The sequence below is a fragment of the Carassius auratus genome, chromosome 34, assembly GCF_003368295.1.
Source record: "Carassius auratus strain Wakin chromosome 34, ASM336829v1, whole genome shotgun sequence".
NCBI lineage: Eukaryota > Metazoa > Chordata > Actinopteri > Cypriniformes > Cyprinidae > Carassius > Carassius auratus.
The window spans coordinates 4059193-4074680 of NC_039276.1; the positions used below are offsets into that span (position 1 = coordinate 4059193).

At 36.6% G+C, this 15488-nt stretch overlaps 1 protein-coding gene across 2 annotated transcripts in view; it reads left to right on the forward strand.

The window, feature by feature from the left end:
* Positions 1-15488, forward strand: part of LOC113052974 (histone deacetylase 4-like) — a 205121-nt gene that overhangs the window by 73848 nt on the left and 115785 nt on the right. For both annotated transcript variants that reach the window (XM_026217531.1, XM_026217532.1), the window contains exon 3: positions 4765-4833. In XM_026217531.1, the coding sequence (XP_026073316.1) occupies positions 4765-4833 (69 nt within the window). The remainder of the gene's footprint in view (positions 1-4764; positions 4834-15488) is intronic.

Sequence of the window (15488 nt, forward strand, 5' to 3'; positions counted from 1 at the left end):
TTTTAAACTCATATTTAGACATAAAATTTACCACTTCATTTGTACAGATATATATCAGTTTTGACAGTTTTGCCACATTATGGTTACAGTTAAACTTGAAAATCATTTGTTAAAAAGACAAGACATGCTATAAGTTTTTTGTTACCTGTCACTTATTTGAAATATCTATATCTGCAACAAAATGTGTATGTGTGTGTAAGCATGCTTATTCAGTATTAATATAATAGTTTAAACTTTTCATTTCTGTTTGTGTGTCTCTGTGAGTGTATTCTACATCATGGATGTGTTTTAATGTCAACCACGCATTTTGGGTTGACCTCGTCCCTAAAAGTGTAGCACCTTAAAGTGCTTGAACCCCGGTAATCACTGCTTGTAGATATATTTTTTATTTTATTTTATTACTGACATTGGACAGCATGTATTAATGATGACTTCAGTCTGAATGGCTGAAAATAGCTTCATGGCAACACAAAGGTTTTGTTTAAAGCTTGAATTTTTGTGCTAGACACGCTCAAAAAGATCCTCATGGGCTCTGCGGGCTGATGTGGGGCGGTTTGTTATGGCTTACCTGCTGCAGGTTCCTCAGGTTCCTCACTCTCTGGCCCCAGCGGGGTTCAGTGCCGGAGCGTGCTGGGTTACAGAGACAGCTAATTACAGCTGAGTGAGGCCACTGCTGTGGGCTGTCTTGTTCATCAGCCTCCTGCTCCTCCGGTCTGATCAGCAGGAGGAGAGAACGAAACACATGCGCCCTGTCCTCAACCTGGAAAATGCAGGTAGTAAACAGAAATAAGAAGGCTTCAAGACATGGTTGTGTAACATCTTGTCTGCTAAGATCATCTGGTCAGTTCTTGAAGATGACGTATGTATCCAAGGGTAAATTACTGATAATAAAAATAAATGGCACCAAATGTCATAATCAATCTTGTTTTTATAATTGAGTGATTTAAACTGTAACATTATTTTTTTTAAAAGGCCACAGTTGTTAAGCTTTAGGACAATTTTATTTGAGCCCTTTTATACACAAGTTATATAATAACATTATATACAGACAGATACAACTATGTATGTAATTTATTTAGCATTTTTTATTTAATAAAAAAGCAAATAATAATAATAATTAACTACTTTTTATAAATGTATCATAAGGATGCCTTTTTTTGTGTGTTGTTACATTTTATAATTCTGCACAAAAATAAAATATAATAAAAAAAGTATGTATGTATGCAACTGTCCACATTTTTGTACAGTAAAAGTTTTACAAATGTAAATTTATTATTATTATATATATATATATTTTAATTTTTTTATTTTTATTTTTTACTTTTTATCTGATTATTTGTAAAAAATAATCATTTGCAGTCTTTATTTGAGAAATAGCCAGGGTTTGTGGGGTTTGGCTGCAGTATTCTGTTTTATCAGCAGGATGATTGATGCTCTCTGTTCTGATCTGAATTCACAGGGATAAGTGTAGCTCTTATCTGAGCTGCTGTCTTACATGAATGCTTGAGGTCGCTGGGGTCCTGTCACTCAATCAGATCCACAGATATGATTAAGTCAAGATGTATGAAAGCAGATCAGTTGATAGTGGTAGAGGCTGAGTGTGGAGGTTTGGCTCTCGTCTCGTCTCGTTGATTACAGGCATAAAGTCTGATCCCTTCTGAAGCTTATTCTGGCCAAGAAAACCCATCTTAGATGGGATGAGACTGTCTGGATGACATGTAGAGTGGCCAATCATGGATTTGTTTGTAAGTACCCACAAAAAAGTGATTTTTTTTCTGTTGATATATGTCTGTTTTAAGTCTGTAGTCAGTAATCACTGATCATCCACAGTAACAGTGGAAAAGTCTGAAATCACTAATCATTGATGATCAAACCACATATTAGATATACACCCACATTTGTAATTTTTCTATTTTATTTAATTTTTAACAGCTAAGTCTGAAATCAGTTATCATTTATCAACAATAGCCGCAGACCAGAATAAAGTATTCCTGAGTGTTTTGTTCTGGAAAATTCACGTTTCCTATCACTAAGGCAGTGCACCGAGCTCTGCGCAGAATTGCCCTCAACCTCCGTTCAGCAGTCATGATCCTTCATCATCTTTCCTGTCTTTCTGCATTTCATAGCATCTTTGAGGAGAGATTGGGCTTCTACTGAAGTGATGTTGGGGTTCAGTAATACAATATGAATGCCTCTCGCTGAACCCCTCTAGATTTTCTGAGGTGGTTGTTCATCCTCTCTGCAGTGTTCAGTGCAAACTGAGGCGTAAAACCCTCCGGTCTCACTTTCAGAGGAACTGACGGTGCTGTTGATCCGTGGAAACGACCCTGAGCCCTGTCACTGCCTGCCGCTGCTGGAAGCCTGTGACTGGAATGACTAATGAATTAAACACTGTGAAGTCTTTGAATTCTTTCATCTCGACACCCCGGCTCTCTCTCTCTCTCTCTCTCTCTCTCTCTCTCTCTCTCAGGCTGTGATTCACTGTCAGTCTTTAGCGAGTAGGTGTGAGACACTTCGAGGTCAGTATGTCAGGACGCTCACTCGAGTGAAGTGCATCTGAAGATCATTACTGCTCCTGGTTCTGCCATACACAAACTCATTACAGCACCTGGGTGTCACAAAGATATTTTTTCACGTTAAAGCTGCAGTAGGTAACTTTTGTAAAAAAAAAAAATTTTTTTGAATATTTGTGAAACCTGTCATTATGTCCTGACAGTAGAATATGAGACAGATAATCTGGGTAAAAATCAAGCTCCTCTGGCTCCTCCCAGTGTCCTATTGCCATTTGCAGAAAGTCATGCGCTCCCGGTAATAAACAACCAATCAGAGCTGCGGTCCGTAACTTTGTTTGTGTTCAAAATTTACAAAATGTATATAATAAGTGAGTACACCATGAATCCATTTTCCAAACCGTGTTTTTAGCTTGTCCTGAATCACTAGGGTGCACCTATAATAAGTGTTTATATTCGGACTATTTTAGATTGCTTCGCGGCGGAGTAACCCAGTACCTTTGTGATTCTTCATAGACATAAACAGAGAGAAGTAGTTCCAGCTACAATGTTCTTCCGCAAGACGCAAGCAGTTCTGTTTATTAACCGCTAGAGCGGCAAAAGTTACCTACCGCAGCTTTAAATTTATTTAGATTTTTTTAAAAGTTGAACTAAAATATATATGAATTAAGTAAAAAAAAATGATAATAATAAATACAAAATATATATACAGTGCCCTTTAAATGTTGAAGAATGTTGTAAGACTTTATTAAAAACGTTTTTGAAATAAGTCTCTTTAACGCTAACCGTTTGTTTTCTTTATTTAAAAAGAAAAACATTACCTACCCAAAATTTTGAACAATATTGTCAATTTAGAAAATGTACCCTAGTTTTTGTACCATTAATATTTTATTGAATTATGGCATTAATTTCAGGCTCATTTTCTCCCTAAATTCTCTTTAATGTGTGTGGTTGCTTTCTTTTACATTTTTTCTTTTATTTTTTTTATTCAGATTATTTTATTTCAAATTGTTGTTGGTTCTTTTTATCATCATGTTGTTATTGTAAACGCTATATATATATATATATATATATATATATATATATATATAAATATACACACACACACACACACACACACTACATATTGGAATCCCTATAATGGCTGATCCCAATATACATCAAGAAGTGTAGCCTCTTGCTAATATAATATTAATACATATATTGTACAATTAATTGCAGGCAACCAAGATTAAAAAAGAAATGGTGAAAAAAGCAATCAGCCACAGCTGATAAAAAAAAGAAAGAAAGAAAGCCAATTGTTGGCAGATTCTTGTCAATATATCAAGCAATCCCACACAAACTACTACTATGATGTATAAATACTTATAATAAGGTGGGTTTTTTTTTCTCCATATTACAGAAATAAGAACTGCTTAATTGTCAATGTCACAATATGAGAAAAAATATGGATTTGTTTATAACCGGTTTAGTGAGATTCCCCGGTGCACATTTTCTTCCTTGTTTCTGGTGGATTATTATTTGATGAGATGTGCAGGGTTTATGGTTCCTCTCTCTGTGTGTGTGTGTGTGTGTGTGTGTGTATGTGTGTGTGAATGCTAATGCTCTCATGTATCCTGCAGTGAGTGTTTCTCTCTCTCTTCCTCTTTTAGAGATTTAGGCTATTTATAGCTGCTTCTCCCTGAGTTATCATGCTTACTGATGTTGTTTTGCCTTTCCTCATAATTACAAATGCTGCTTTGAGAAATCTGTTGCGTGTTCATTTCATGTGCGCTGCGGACCTTCCTCAGGGTAGACGACAGATTTTAAACTGATGCAAAGAGAAATGAGGAGAGATAGATGTACATGTTATGTTCAGTAAGTTCAGTAGGTTTTCAGATTGTTCAGCTAATGAAATATTGAAAATATGGCAAAATATTTTTTAATAGCATCTTGGACTGGATATGAAAAGTGTGAGGTGAGAAGTTATTTCGTTTTTTCTGAAAAATTTCAAAGAGAAACTGTTTTGTGGTGTGTAAATGCATAATGTGACTAGGAACATGTATTACAGTGAATAGAGACAGGTTTTTTACCTTTATGACCGTGAGAGTACGTCATCCCTCAAAATATGGCATCTTCCCTGGCAGTGCTCCATATGTTGCATATGTGATTTGTGTGCAGAGCTGTAATACAATATCCTGATGACTTATGCTTCCCTGATCCTCACATTGCACGGATTTTCTCAGTTGGAATGGTTTCTCTCTGTCTCCCACAGATGGACTTCCCAGTCAAGAACATCCACTGGAACTTCTGAAGCCATCTGGAGTCAACCACATTCCTCCTGGTAGGGCAGAGTCTTCTGTGTGTGTGTGTTGGTGTGTATGTGGTCCAGTCAGTGGATAACATCCCTTTTGGCACAGCCAAGGGTCAGAGGTCACCAAACAGGGGAATACGATTGGCTGCTTTGACATAGTAGAAGTGCAGATGTTTTTGAAAGGGATAACTCACCCAGAAATTTCAATTCTGTCATGATTTGTGTGTCAAGTTAAGAAGAGTTTAGTCTCTGACTTTTTTTGTTATTTTAAACGAAACCTCAGAGGTTTCTTACTCTCCAATTGAAACAGAGAAGATGTCATAAAGACAGCATAAAATGAGTCCGTATAAACAGTGTGGCTTAATCCACGAAGAGGTACGCTTGATTTGTATGATGATCAGATTTAGCCAATCAAAGTCTTCTGGGTTTGGATTGATGAGCGGATGAGTAAATGATGACCGTTTTTATTTTACAATCTCTTTAAAAAATGTAGAATTCAGTGGAATTCTAACCATCCGAAATGTGTCTGCGGTTTATTTCGCTAGAACAGTGGTGACTTGTGCAATATATATATATTTTTAAGTCACCAAAGTGACAATATGAGAAACAAAAAGAGTTTTTGCGACTGAAGCAGTTTCACAGAGACATGAGACTGATGTTATATATGAAAAACAGGAACACGAGCCTGTCGTCATAAAGACTTTGATCTATTGAATATTTGATATATCTATTTATCAATCCATTCATACATCTGTCCTTCCATTTCTATCTCTATCTGTCTGTCCATCCATCCAACCTGTCTTCTTTCCTTCCTTTAATATGTGTATTTCTCTTTAGTATTTTTTTCTCTCTCTCACATGGTATCTCTGAAGGATTCATTTGTGTGTGTGTGTGTGTGTTTCTGAGAAGTATAGTAGAGAAGTAAAGTGTAGGTTTTCTCTTGGCTAGAAACCTGAGACCTTTATAGTAAATCCTGTAGTAAGGGAAGAAGGTGTATGGAATGTAAAATAAAAATGAAGAATAAAGAAAATAAGGAAGGGAAGGATGAAGGATTGAAGAATACTACAGTAGGTATGACAGGAATGAGGAAAAGCAAGAAAATATAGAAAGGATAGCACATTGTGGAAAGAAAGAAAGCTGCAAGAAATGCAGGAAGAGAAGGAAGAAAAAAAGAGATGTTAGTACATTTTCTATTCGTAGTCTGAGATTGAACTGTTTGTTTTGGGAACTTGTGTAAGCGGGTGCATGTTTAGACCCAGTCTACGCTGCTTCAGCTGGGTTTAGGACCGGGTTTAGGACTGGAAGCAGATCTTTCACTCTCCCCGTCTCTCTCTCTCTCTTCCTTGTTGAAGTGGTATTGATTGTAAACGCTCTCTGAGCAGGGACCAATGTTTCTTTATACCGTATGTTTAATGCGTCCGTGAGGACATGGCATGCTTGCTGTTTTTGAACCATAACGTTCCCAGCCAGGCCTGGATGGACTGTAGTTTTGATTTATTTTTCTGATGCTGGTGTCAGAGCAGCACATACACAATATCAAACCACCTGTGCTGTTACTTTGTAAAAAAAAAAAAAAATATTGTTAGACAAGGAGACAGCTATTTATGAAATACCAGGCGTTATTACTAATTTTATAACAAATTATAATTATATAGAATTTATATATATATATAGAATTTATATATATATATATATATATATATATATATATATATTATATTAAATCTTTATATATAAATATATTTCAAATTAATAATAATAAATGAAAGCTGTATTAAACTTACATTTTTTTTTTTTTTTGTCTTTTGATATTGATATTAATTATTTTTTGGTCTAATTTATCGTGGAAAAAGTTTTTTGAAGCACTTTTTAAATCCGGTTCATTGTAATCATATTGAAAATTAAATCAAGATTTACACATTTCTCCTTTTGTGTTCCAAAAAAACCATACACGTTTCTCTTGCTGTGTTAGAAATTCAAACTGCGAAAATTCAATTTAAAGGGAAGTGCATCAGGAATATCATCCTGTTCACATTTCTCAGTGTCCCGAGCGCTGATGCCATGTGTCTGTCTTATGTCTTATTTATGCTGTCGACGGCTTTTGCGTGGCCCTGGCGTGTGAGTTCATTCAAGCATGTTTGTCTGCGTCTGTGTGTCAGCTGAGAGCTTGAGTCATCAGTGTGTTATTCTTACAGTCTGCAGTGGCTTGATGTGTGTATGTGTGTGTTAAAGCCTCCTAGACCGCACACATGACACACAAACACACATTCTGGTCAAGTTATACTATGACCTTTTCATGCATTCTCACATAATTCGCTCACTCGTACACACTCTTCCTCAGAGGAGGGTTGTGAAAGCGCACTGGCTCTCACAAACGTGCCGGGCAGATCGCCTGCTACGAGGGCGGAAAATGAATTGAAAATGAAGATGAGCTTTTGGCGACTTGTTAAACGCCCACACCTCTGAGCTCCAAACCGGCCTTCTCCAAAAAAGCATGCAAATGCATCTGCTCTTTATTGTGATTTTATGCGATGCTTGTGAATACTGTTTTTACAAATATGGGTCATTTGTTTGTGTTTAGCTACCAATGGCAATACGTTTAACACCTTTTACCCAAATTAGAGATGTCTGGTCCTAGACAGGAAAGAATATTAATTTTTATATTTATTAATCTAAATAACATAATTACAATATATACATATTACATTATGCATGTAATACTATTTTATATTAAAATAATAATATTAAGGTATTTTTAAGCTATTGATTTTATTGTTTCATGTGACATTTTGTTTGTCTCAAGCTACAACATGGAAAAAACCCCATAAAGTCATACTGAAATGACAAAATTGCTAAAACTTACTAAAATACTGACTAAAAGGAATTGAAGAAATAGAAAAGCGAAAGAAACAGAAAATATACAAATGAACATGGACTCAATAAATTAATAAAAACCTATAATAGTTTTAATTAATGCTGAAATAATACTGGTTTTGAAAGCAAAAAAACAAAAACAAAAACAGAATGGCTTTCTGATTACTTTTTTAATTAATTTATATCCTCAGAAATTTCCAAAACAAAAAAAATGCCTGTGATTAGTCATCTTGTGTCAGATCAAAAACAATATGTGCTATTTTCCATCCCTAGTTTAATCTGTTCTGCACATTACTCTTAATAATCATCATTCAAATAATAATAATAATAATAATAATAATAATAAAGCATAATAAAAAAAATAAATAAATCAGTTCTGTCTGTGTGTGATTGCTGGTCGTATGTGGAGGAGGAGGCTTTGAGAATGTGATTCACACAGGCCTGATGAAGTTTACGGAGACAGATTTGTTTGCATATTAAGTAGCCTGACTGAGCATGTGTCTCATTCAGAGGAGGCAGTAAGAAATGTGTGTGTGATGTAGTAAATACGTCTCAATCTCTCCCAAAACACAACTGTCTGCTAAAGATTTTTGTGTAACTGCTGCCTACTTATGCTGAGCGATGTTAAATATTCATCATGCTGTAACTTTGATTTGAACATTTGTATTGATTTTAATGCACTTTTACTTGGGTTATTACATTTGTGAAAGTACTGTAGTTTTAAGCGTACTGTAAAAAGACAGTACATTATACACACAAGTTATTGTTTCACACCAACAGATTTGTTCAGGCTTTATCTTTTACATTTCATATCTAAAATACAATAAAATACACAGAAATGCCAGCATATTAATCTTATTTTTGGGATTTTTTTTTTTTTTTCAAATATTTTTTTTCCGTTTAGATTTTTCTCGATTCTGTTTTCTTTTTCTTTTTTTTATGGTTAAATTGAATGTATTAATCAGAAGTCTAATTATGTCTAATTAATTAAATTCATAAAACCTATACAGTTCAACATCAATTTATTGAGAGTTTAACTCAAATTAATTACATGTTTAGTGCCCTATGAATTTTTTGTTTTATTATTACCAATTACTGGCATTTAGCATGTCTAATTATTTGATTTGCATAAAAACAACTTTTATATATTCTTAATAACAGCCTTAGGATTTTTTTTTGTTTTTAAATTCTGTTGTGTTTTTAATAGGGCTGTCAAAAATAGCGCGTTAACGACATTAATTAGTTGTTTGTTGTTAATTACGTCAAATTTTTTAACGCGTTTCACGCATGCGCAGTGTGACAAATTATTCAGGTCAGGAAAGTCTCGTCGATCTCTGAATTCTCAAGATAGTAAAAAACAGCAGCGAGCGCCGCAACGAAAACACCTAAGAAGCTTAAGGTTTTACCCCAGTTACTCTCAAATACATTCATGCCAAGCTCGATAAACAGAGACGACTTTGGTAGTTGATACACTGGAGCTTCTTCCTGTTATAGCGTCCTGTGTTTCACACTGCGCATGCGCAGAACGCATACATGTAATGCAGCGAACATTACAGCTGTTTGGAAAAGCATATGCATTTTTACTTGGTTTTACTGGCACTTGAAGCCTTCAGAACGTGAAAATATCAATCCTATTTTATCTTTTGGTATGCATTTCAGAAAAAAAAAATGGTTAGGATTCAGGTGTTATTGCAAATAGTGATTAATCCTGATTAATCCACTGAAAATTCTGATTAATTTGATTAAAAAATTTTATCATTTGACAGCCCTAGTTTTTAAAAGGGGTGTGCCGGTTTCAGAATTGGTGATGACGGTTATGACGTGAGTCAAATGTGACGGTTCATAACATAACCGCCGGTGGGCGGATAGCGGATAGCGTTTTTCATTGTCTCGCCACCATGCTAGTGGATCTGCCGTAGAGTCAATTGGTTGTTCTTGGAGATAGCGGGTTAACTCCGTGTCAGCGCGCGCTCTGATCGGTAAAGGGGCAGAGATTTCAGACCTCCTTTTATTAAGGAGATCTGTCACAAAACTCATCATCCGCGCCAAAGTTTTTTGAGCAAATTTCAAAGCCGCACCCGCCCGCCATCCACTGATTGTTTTGCGGTCTATGGATGACGCAATGCTTTGCTGACGCGAGCCGCAAAAAAAAGCCATTGTCTGTTCTAGAAAGGATGCAGCAAAGATATTTAATGCTAATGTATGAGTCATAGGCCTACGCTGAGTTTCATTTACGATGAGATGCGCTCTAGTTCACAGTGCAGTGAAAGTGATAAATGCAAAATATTTTAATGACACGGTTATGGCGGTTATAGAGATCTAATGACGGTGTTTAACTATTACCGCCGGTCTCACGGTTATATACTAACCGTCACACCCCCAGTTTTACATTTTTATTTTACCAGTTATCAAATGATTGTTTTTTTTGACAAACAAAGGGGATTTAGTATTAAAATGAATACATGAAAGAAATATGTGTAATTATTCCTAAAAAAACATAAAGTTGAAATAATTTTAGTAGTAGTCGTCCATATCGTCATTTGATTCATGTGAAATGACCTAAATTTAATGTATTCATTCAAACTTTTGACAGATTCCATGACATTCCACGTAAAAAAATTTAAATTCCTTTTTTTATGACTCCGTTCCGTCTGTCCACGTAGAAATCATAGGGCCATAATATTTAATCAGTGAACAAATAATACAATACAGCCTATACTAGTAAAATCACAGTAACATACCGTAATGTTAGTTCAGCTTAACTGGGAAATAAGTGGCATATGTTCTTACAGTTATTTATTAGCTCAAGTGTCTTTATATCTCGCAAATATCATTGGTATAAGACAAATAAGGCGAATGCATCTGTTTTAAAGACTATAGCACATGCACAAACTATATCAGGGCTCCAAAACTAAGCACAGTTTTAAGGGATGTAGATAAAGCTTCTGGCACATTTTGCTGCACCAATGTCATGTGCAGAATGAAGATAATGGCATGTTTTAGAGAGTTACAGAGCGATCACGGTCACCTTGTCTCCTCTATAGGGACAGTTTATTTGTGTGGCTGAAATATTAGTTTGGCTTACGGTGCATTTCTCTCACTGTCCCTCTCTGTCTGCTTCTACCTGAAGAACAGGGTCATTGCACTGCTTTACCTTTCTATCCCTCTTTTCTTTTTTCACTCCTCAGAGCTGGCTGAGCTCCAGAGCGGCTGGAGTGAGGCCAGGTCAGTCCAGCACCGTTAAAGCCGAGAGGGCGGGACAGGCGGAGGCCGAGGGCGGGGCCTAACTGCTTCCCCAACAGATCTGTGCAATCCTACAACAATTCAGCACACGTTTTAGTGCTTACTATGAAACCTATGTTGCACAACGATTTCTCACTCTCTGCTGATTCAACACCAATAATGCATTTGTCAAAGACACTTTTGCTGAAACAACAAGTTTAGACTTTTTATTATCGGAAGATAGATAGAAGTCTCGTGACTCATGAAGTAGAGGTGGGTGGTACGATCAAAATCTTGTTATCTCCAAAATCATAGTTAATAGAGTTTATCTTTCATAAAAAAAAAAAAAAAAAAAAAAAATTATATATATATATATATATATATATATATATATATATATATACAGGGCCTGAATTTCGTTTTTTAAACTGGGGGGGAATTCCCCCCTTACATGGGTCACATGGGGGGGATCTAAAGATTATGGGGGGGAGAATAACTTTTGATGCATCGGTCTAATTTAATCATGTTTATTTATTAATATCTACAGATTTGTATGCATGAATTGTGCATTTCCAGTTCTCAAATCAGTTAACAAAAAAAAAAAAAACTTTATACAAAATACATCATGCTCTTCAAATTGACATTAAGACCTCTGTTTAAACTAGGCCTATGCTATATATTAATGTCTATTTCAGTTCATGTGTTTCAGTTCAGTTCAATTCTTTGCTTTTTTTTACCTTTGATATTGATATCGTAAATTGATATTAAGAACTCAGTTTAAACTATAATTATTTATGTCTTTCATACATTTCGGTTATATTTCAGTCATTTTTTTCCATTTCTTTTTTTCATGTGACTTATTCTAAGTTTCTCATCTGTCTCCTCATCTTCATTTCTTTCCATTTGATGATGGCTCTATTGAAGTCAAACTGCTCAAGGGAAGGTCCAAGCTCTGAAATGATCATTAGATTTGTGAGACTTGTATTATTCAGTGAATTTCTGAATTTAGTTTTGATCCTGTTTTGTGTGCTGAATCCACGTTCACACGACACACTCGCTACTGGTATGACCATGGCTGTCTGAATGAGTTTCTCCATTTCAGTGAAAACTTTTTTCTTTGGATCGTGATCTGCATCATCCGAACTTGTCTTTCGCTTCAGCCAACGGTCCATATTTAAACTACTAGGCTAACCAAACAATTCATTGTCTGTGGCCGTGTTTGAGCGCGGGAAATATGCTGCGCATAATGAATAGAAAACAAGGGGAAACGCGCAGTCACATGCTCAAACAAGTGGAAAGCTCGGGCGCGCGCGCCGCAGTCTCATTTCCACAAGCGCTTGCACTCTCGTGGCGTCTGTCGTTGCCATGCAACCAACTGCGCTCTCCATGATGACAAGAAGGATCAGCAAAATATTAATTGATTTCTAGCCCTTGCGTTAACTTTATTACTAGATATATTTATAGATATATTTATGGAGATGAAAAATAATAAAGGCGCCCTGTACAGCTATGATCAGCTGTTCGGCCGAGCATCAGGCCCGTCGTCAAGGGGGGGCATCGGGGGGCAGTGCCCCCCCAAATGACTTTTTGTGCCCCCCTAAACGTAACGCACAGAACAATTAACCAAACTTGCATTACTGTGCATTCACACCGCCGGCGTCGAGAGCGTCAAAGTGGCCGGAAGTCATTCATTTTCAATGTAAACCAGCGAGGAGCGGCGCGGCGCGACTTGGCCTTTGAGAGCGTCGAGCAGAGTTTAAATCAAGGCAACTTTATGGTAATGAGCTATGACGCGGTTGGGCAGCAACCAATCGGAACGTAGAAGTCAACCGCTTGAGAGGATTCCAGAGGACGCAGCTCCGATTACATTAGTTCCCAAGCAAAATAGAAGACAGGTTGATTATTGCTGTTTCGCGTTTGCAGTAATCTATGATGTGTCCCTGTTTGGGTACAGGGACATAAAAAAATAATTAAAATTGATACGTGGACCAAGGTGTCTGAGATCGTTCATTTTAAGTAAAGGAACTTAATATTTCGTCCACAACAACATTTAATGAGATCAACTTATAACGTTAACCTCCTTGTGGTTAGTCTGCATAAGATCAACAAGTCTGTTTGCTTTGCTTCCACTTTTAGTACGTATTCGGTCTACGTAAGATCATCTGAGTTCTCACGAGTTTTTCTACAATGTCAATAGCAGAGCGACAAGAGCGATGTTTGACGCGCCCGACGCCGCCGATATGAACGCGCGGTAAGACGTTCAATGTTGAATGTTATTGATTTAGTTCATTGCACTAATAACATTGTTTCAGCAGAACTTCACTCACAGGAACAGTAATCACTACAACGGTAACACTAGAAATGCATAACACATTACCTTCAGAAATGATTCAGACGATTCATTATTCAACGCATTATTACACAGAACATAATTTTAAATATAATTATATTCATAAATGACTGTTAAAACATCCCAAAACAGCACCCAAACCTTGCAAAGACCTACCTCATTAATTATTCAAATACAACAGCCAATGGCAAGTCTCCAGCAGCAGACCTTTCAATATGTTATTTTTGTGTTAGTAGTTTTATTAATTCAAATTACAATATGCAGTTTGTGTGCAAGTATATGTATATATAAATCATGCAATTCATTTAGTTAAGCATACAGTATTGTATTGTTTATACGCAATTCCTTTGCGCAGCTGAGCTGTGGGTTGCATGCGATCTCAGAATAAATTTTTGGCGGTTTTGGAAATGTTAAGAGACAATAAACAGAGACGTTGAGATCAAACGGTGAAGTATTTTATTTGAATAATTGAACAAAACAAGACTATTGTGGTCTATTTTAGTTATAGCCTAATATGGGTTTATGTTATGGTCGGTCTCAGATCATTAAAAAAAGTGTGCCCCCCTATGAAAATTAAATGCCCCCCCATTTGGTTTGTTCTGGCGACGGCCCTGCCGAGCATTCAATGTTGTGACGCTGTAAGCTGATCAGTTGGTTCGTTGCTGCCGCGCTCTATCACTCGCACACCATAAAGAGCAAAATGTTTTTTAATGTTTCAGTTTCGTTATTACAACGACAATTTGGAAGCGGATAATTTCTTCACAAACAGCTCATTTTGACTCAAAATGTTAGAATGCTGCACCTACACTTGATAGTGTGAATAAGATCAGCGCAACGCAGACCGCTGCATTGACAGCGTGAAACATGTTCTGTCTACAGCAGCCAGGGCTCCGCCGTTTACTGTCTATGAGCTCAGCGCTGAGACAGAAAATGCCGGTCCAGCGCTGATTGAGGAATTAAATTCGAAAATAAAAGACAATTTGACTAGACAATTTGACATATTTTTTCTCGCATCTGTGAATTTATTTTTTAATCATTTGCTCTGAGATGAAGCAAATATATTTGTGCGGGAATTTCTCGCACTATAAAAGCTAACCTTGCGGGAATGGTTTAAATTAGGCGCAATCCCCGCATTCCCGCACTGAAATTCAAGCCCTGATATATATATATATATATATATATATATATATATATATATATATATATATATATATATATATATATATATATATATATTTAAAAAAAAACAAAGTAGGGATGCACCGAAATTTCGGCCACCGAAAATTTTCGGCCGAAAATGGCCTTTTCGGTTTTCGGCCGATAGACTTTTATCACCGAAACAACACGGCCGAAATGTTGTGATGATGCAAACAGAAACCGCGACCTGCACGTGCACCTGCATAGCAAAGACCACGAGCTCCCCGCGACATTCACTTAACACCAGTGAGAACATTCTCTCTCTTCGTATTCCTTTATTCGCAGCACTAAAGCGTCTAGTAACAAAGAGATTAAGACGGACCACGAAGTAAAAACTAAGAAAAGTACAGTCTTATAGAGTCTGTTAGCACACGTCTCACTGAGATCTTTTCGGATCCTCTGCACTTCGCGAATGTGCTTGATCCGCGTTATAAAGACCATTACTTGGATGCGGAAATAAGGCAGCGCGCACGAGAAATGATCCAGGCCGCGCTGGATGCGGAGAACCCGCGTGGAGACGGAGAAGCGCCAAGTGCAGAAAAAAAGACTGGTCTCTGCACCAGATGAGTGGCATGCACCATCGTTGTCTGATATGTTCAGTGGAATTCTGCAAGAAAGTGCCTCAAATAATAATAATACGTTGGCTATTTTGTTCTTATACACACACACAAACATATATACATACATAATATCAGATTGTAGCCATATTTATGCTAGATTTTCTGCTTGGTATCTGCTTTAATTTGATAAAAATGTTTATTTATGCCCTGGCCCTATTTAAATACACTCAGATGACAAGCTCAACTGCTCAACAGCTAGATGGTTATCTGTCTGAAGTCCCCATCCCCAGAAGTGATAACAGTCTTGCCAACTGGAGAAGTAATGCACTTTCTAGTCCTACATAGAAAAATTTCAAATGCACTTCACCTAAATGCACTTTGTTTTTATGAGAGAACTGTTCATTTTAAAACCTTTCTGCAGGCCAGTAGGCCTGTACATTATTATTAAATATACACATGAGTGGGATACATTTTTTAGTTTG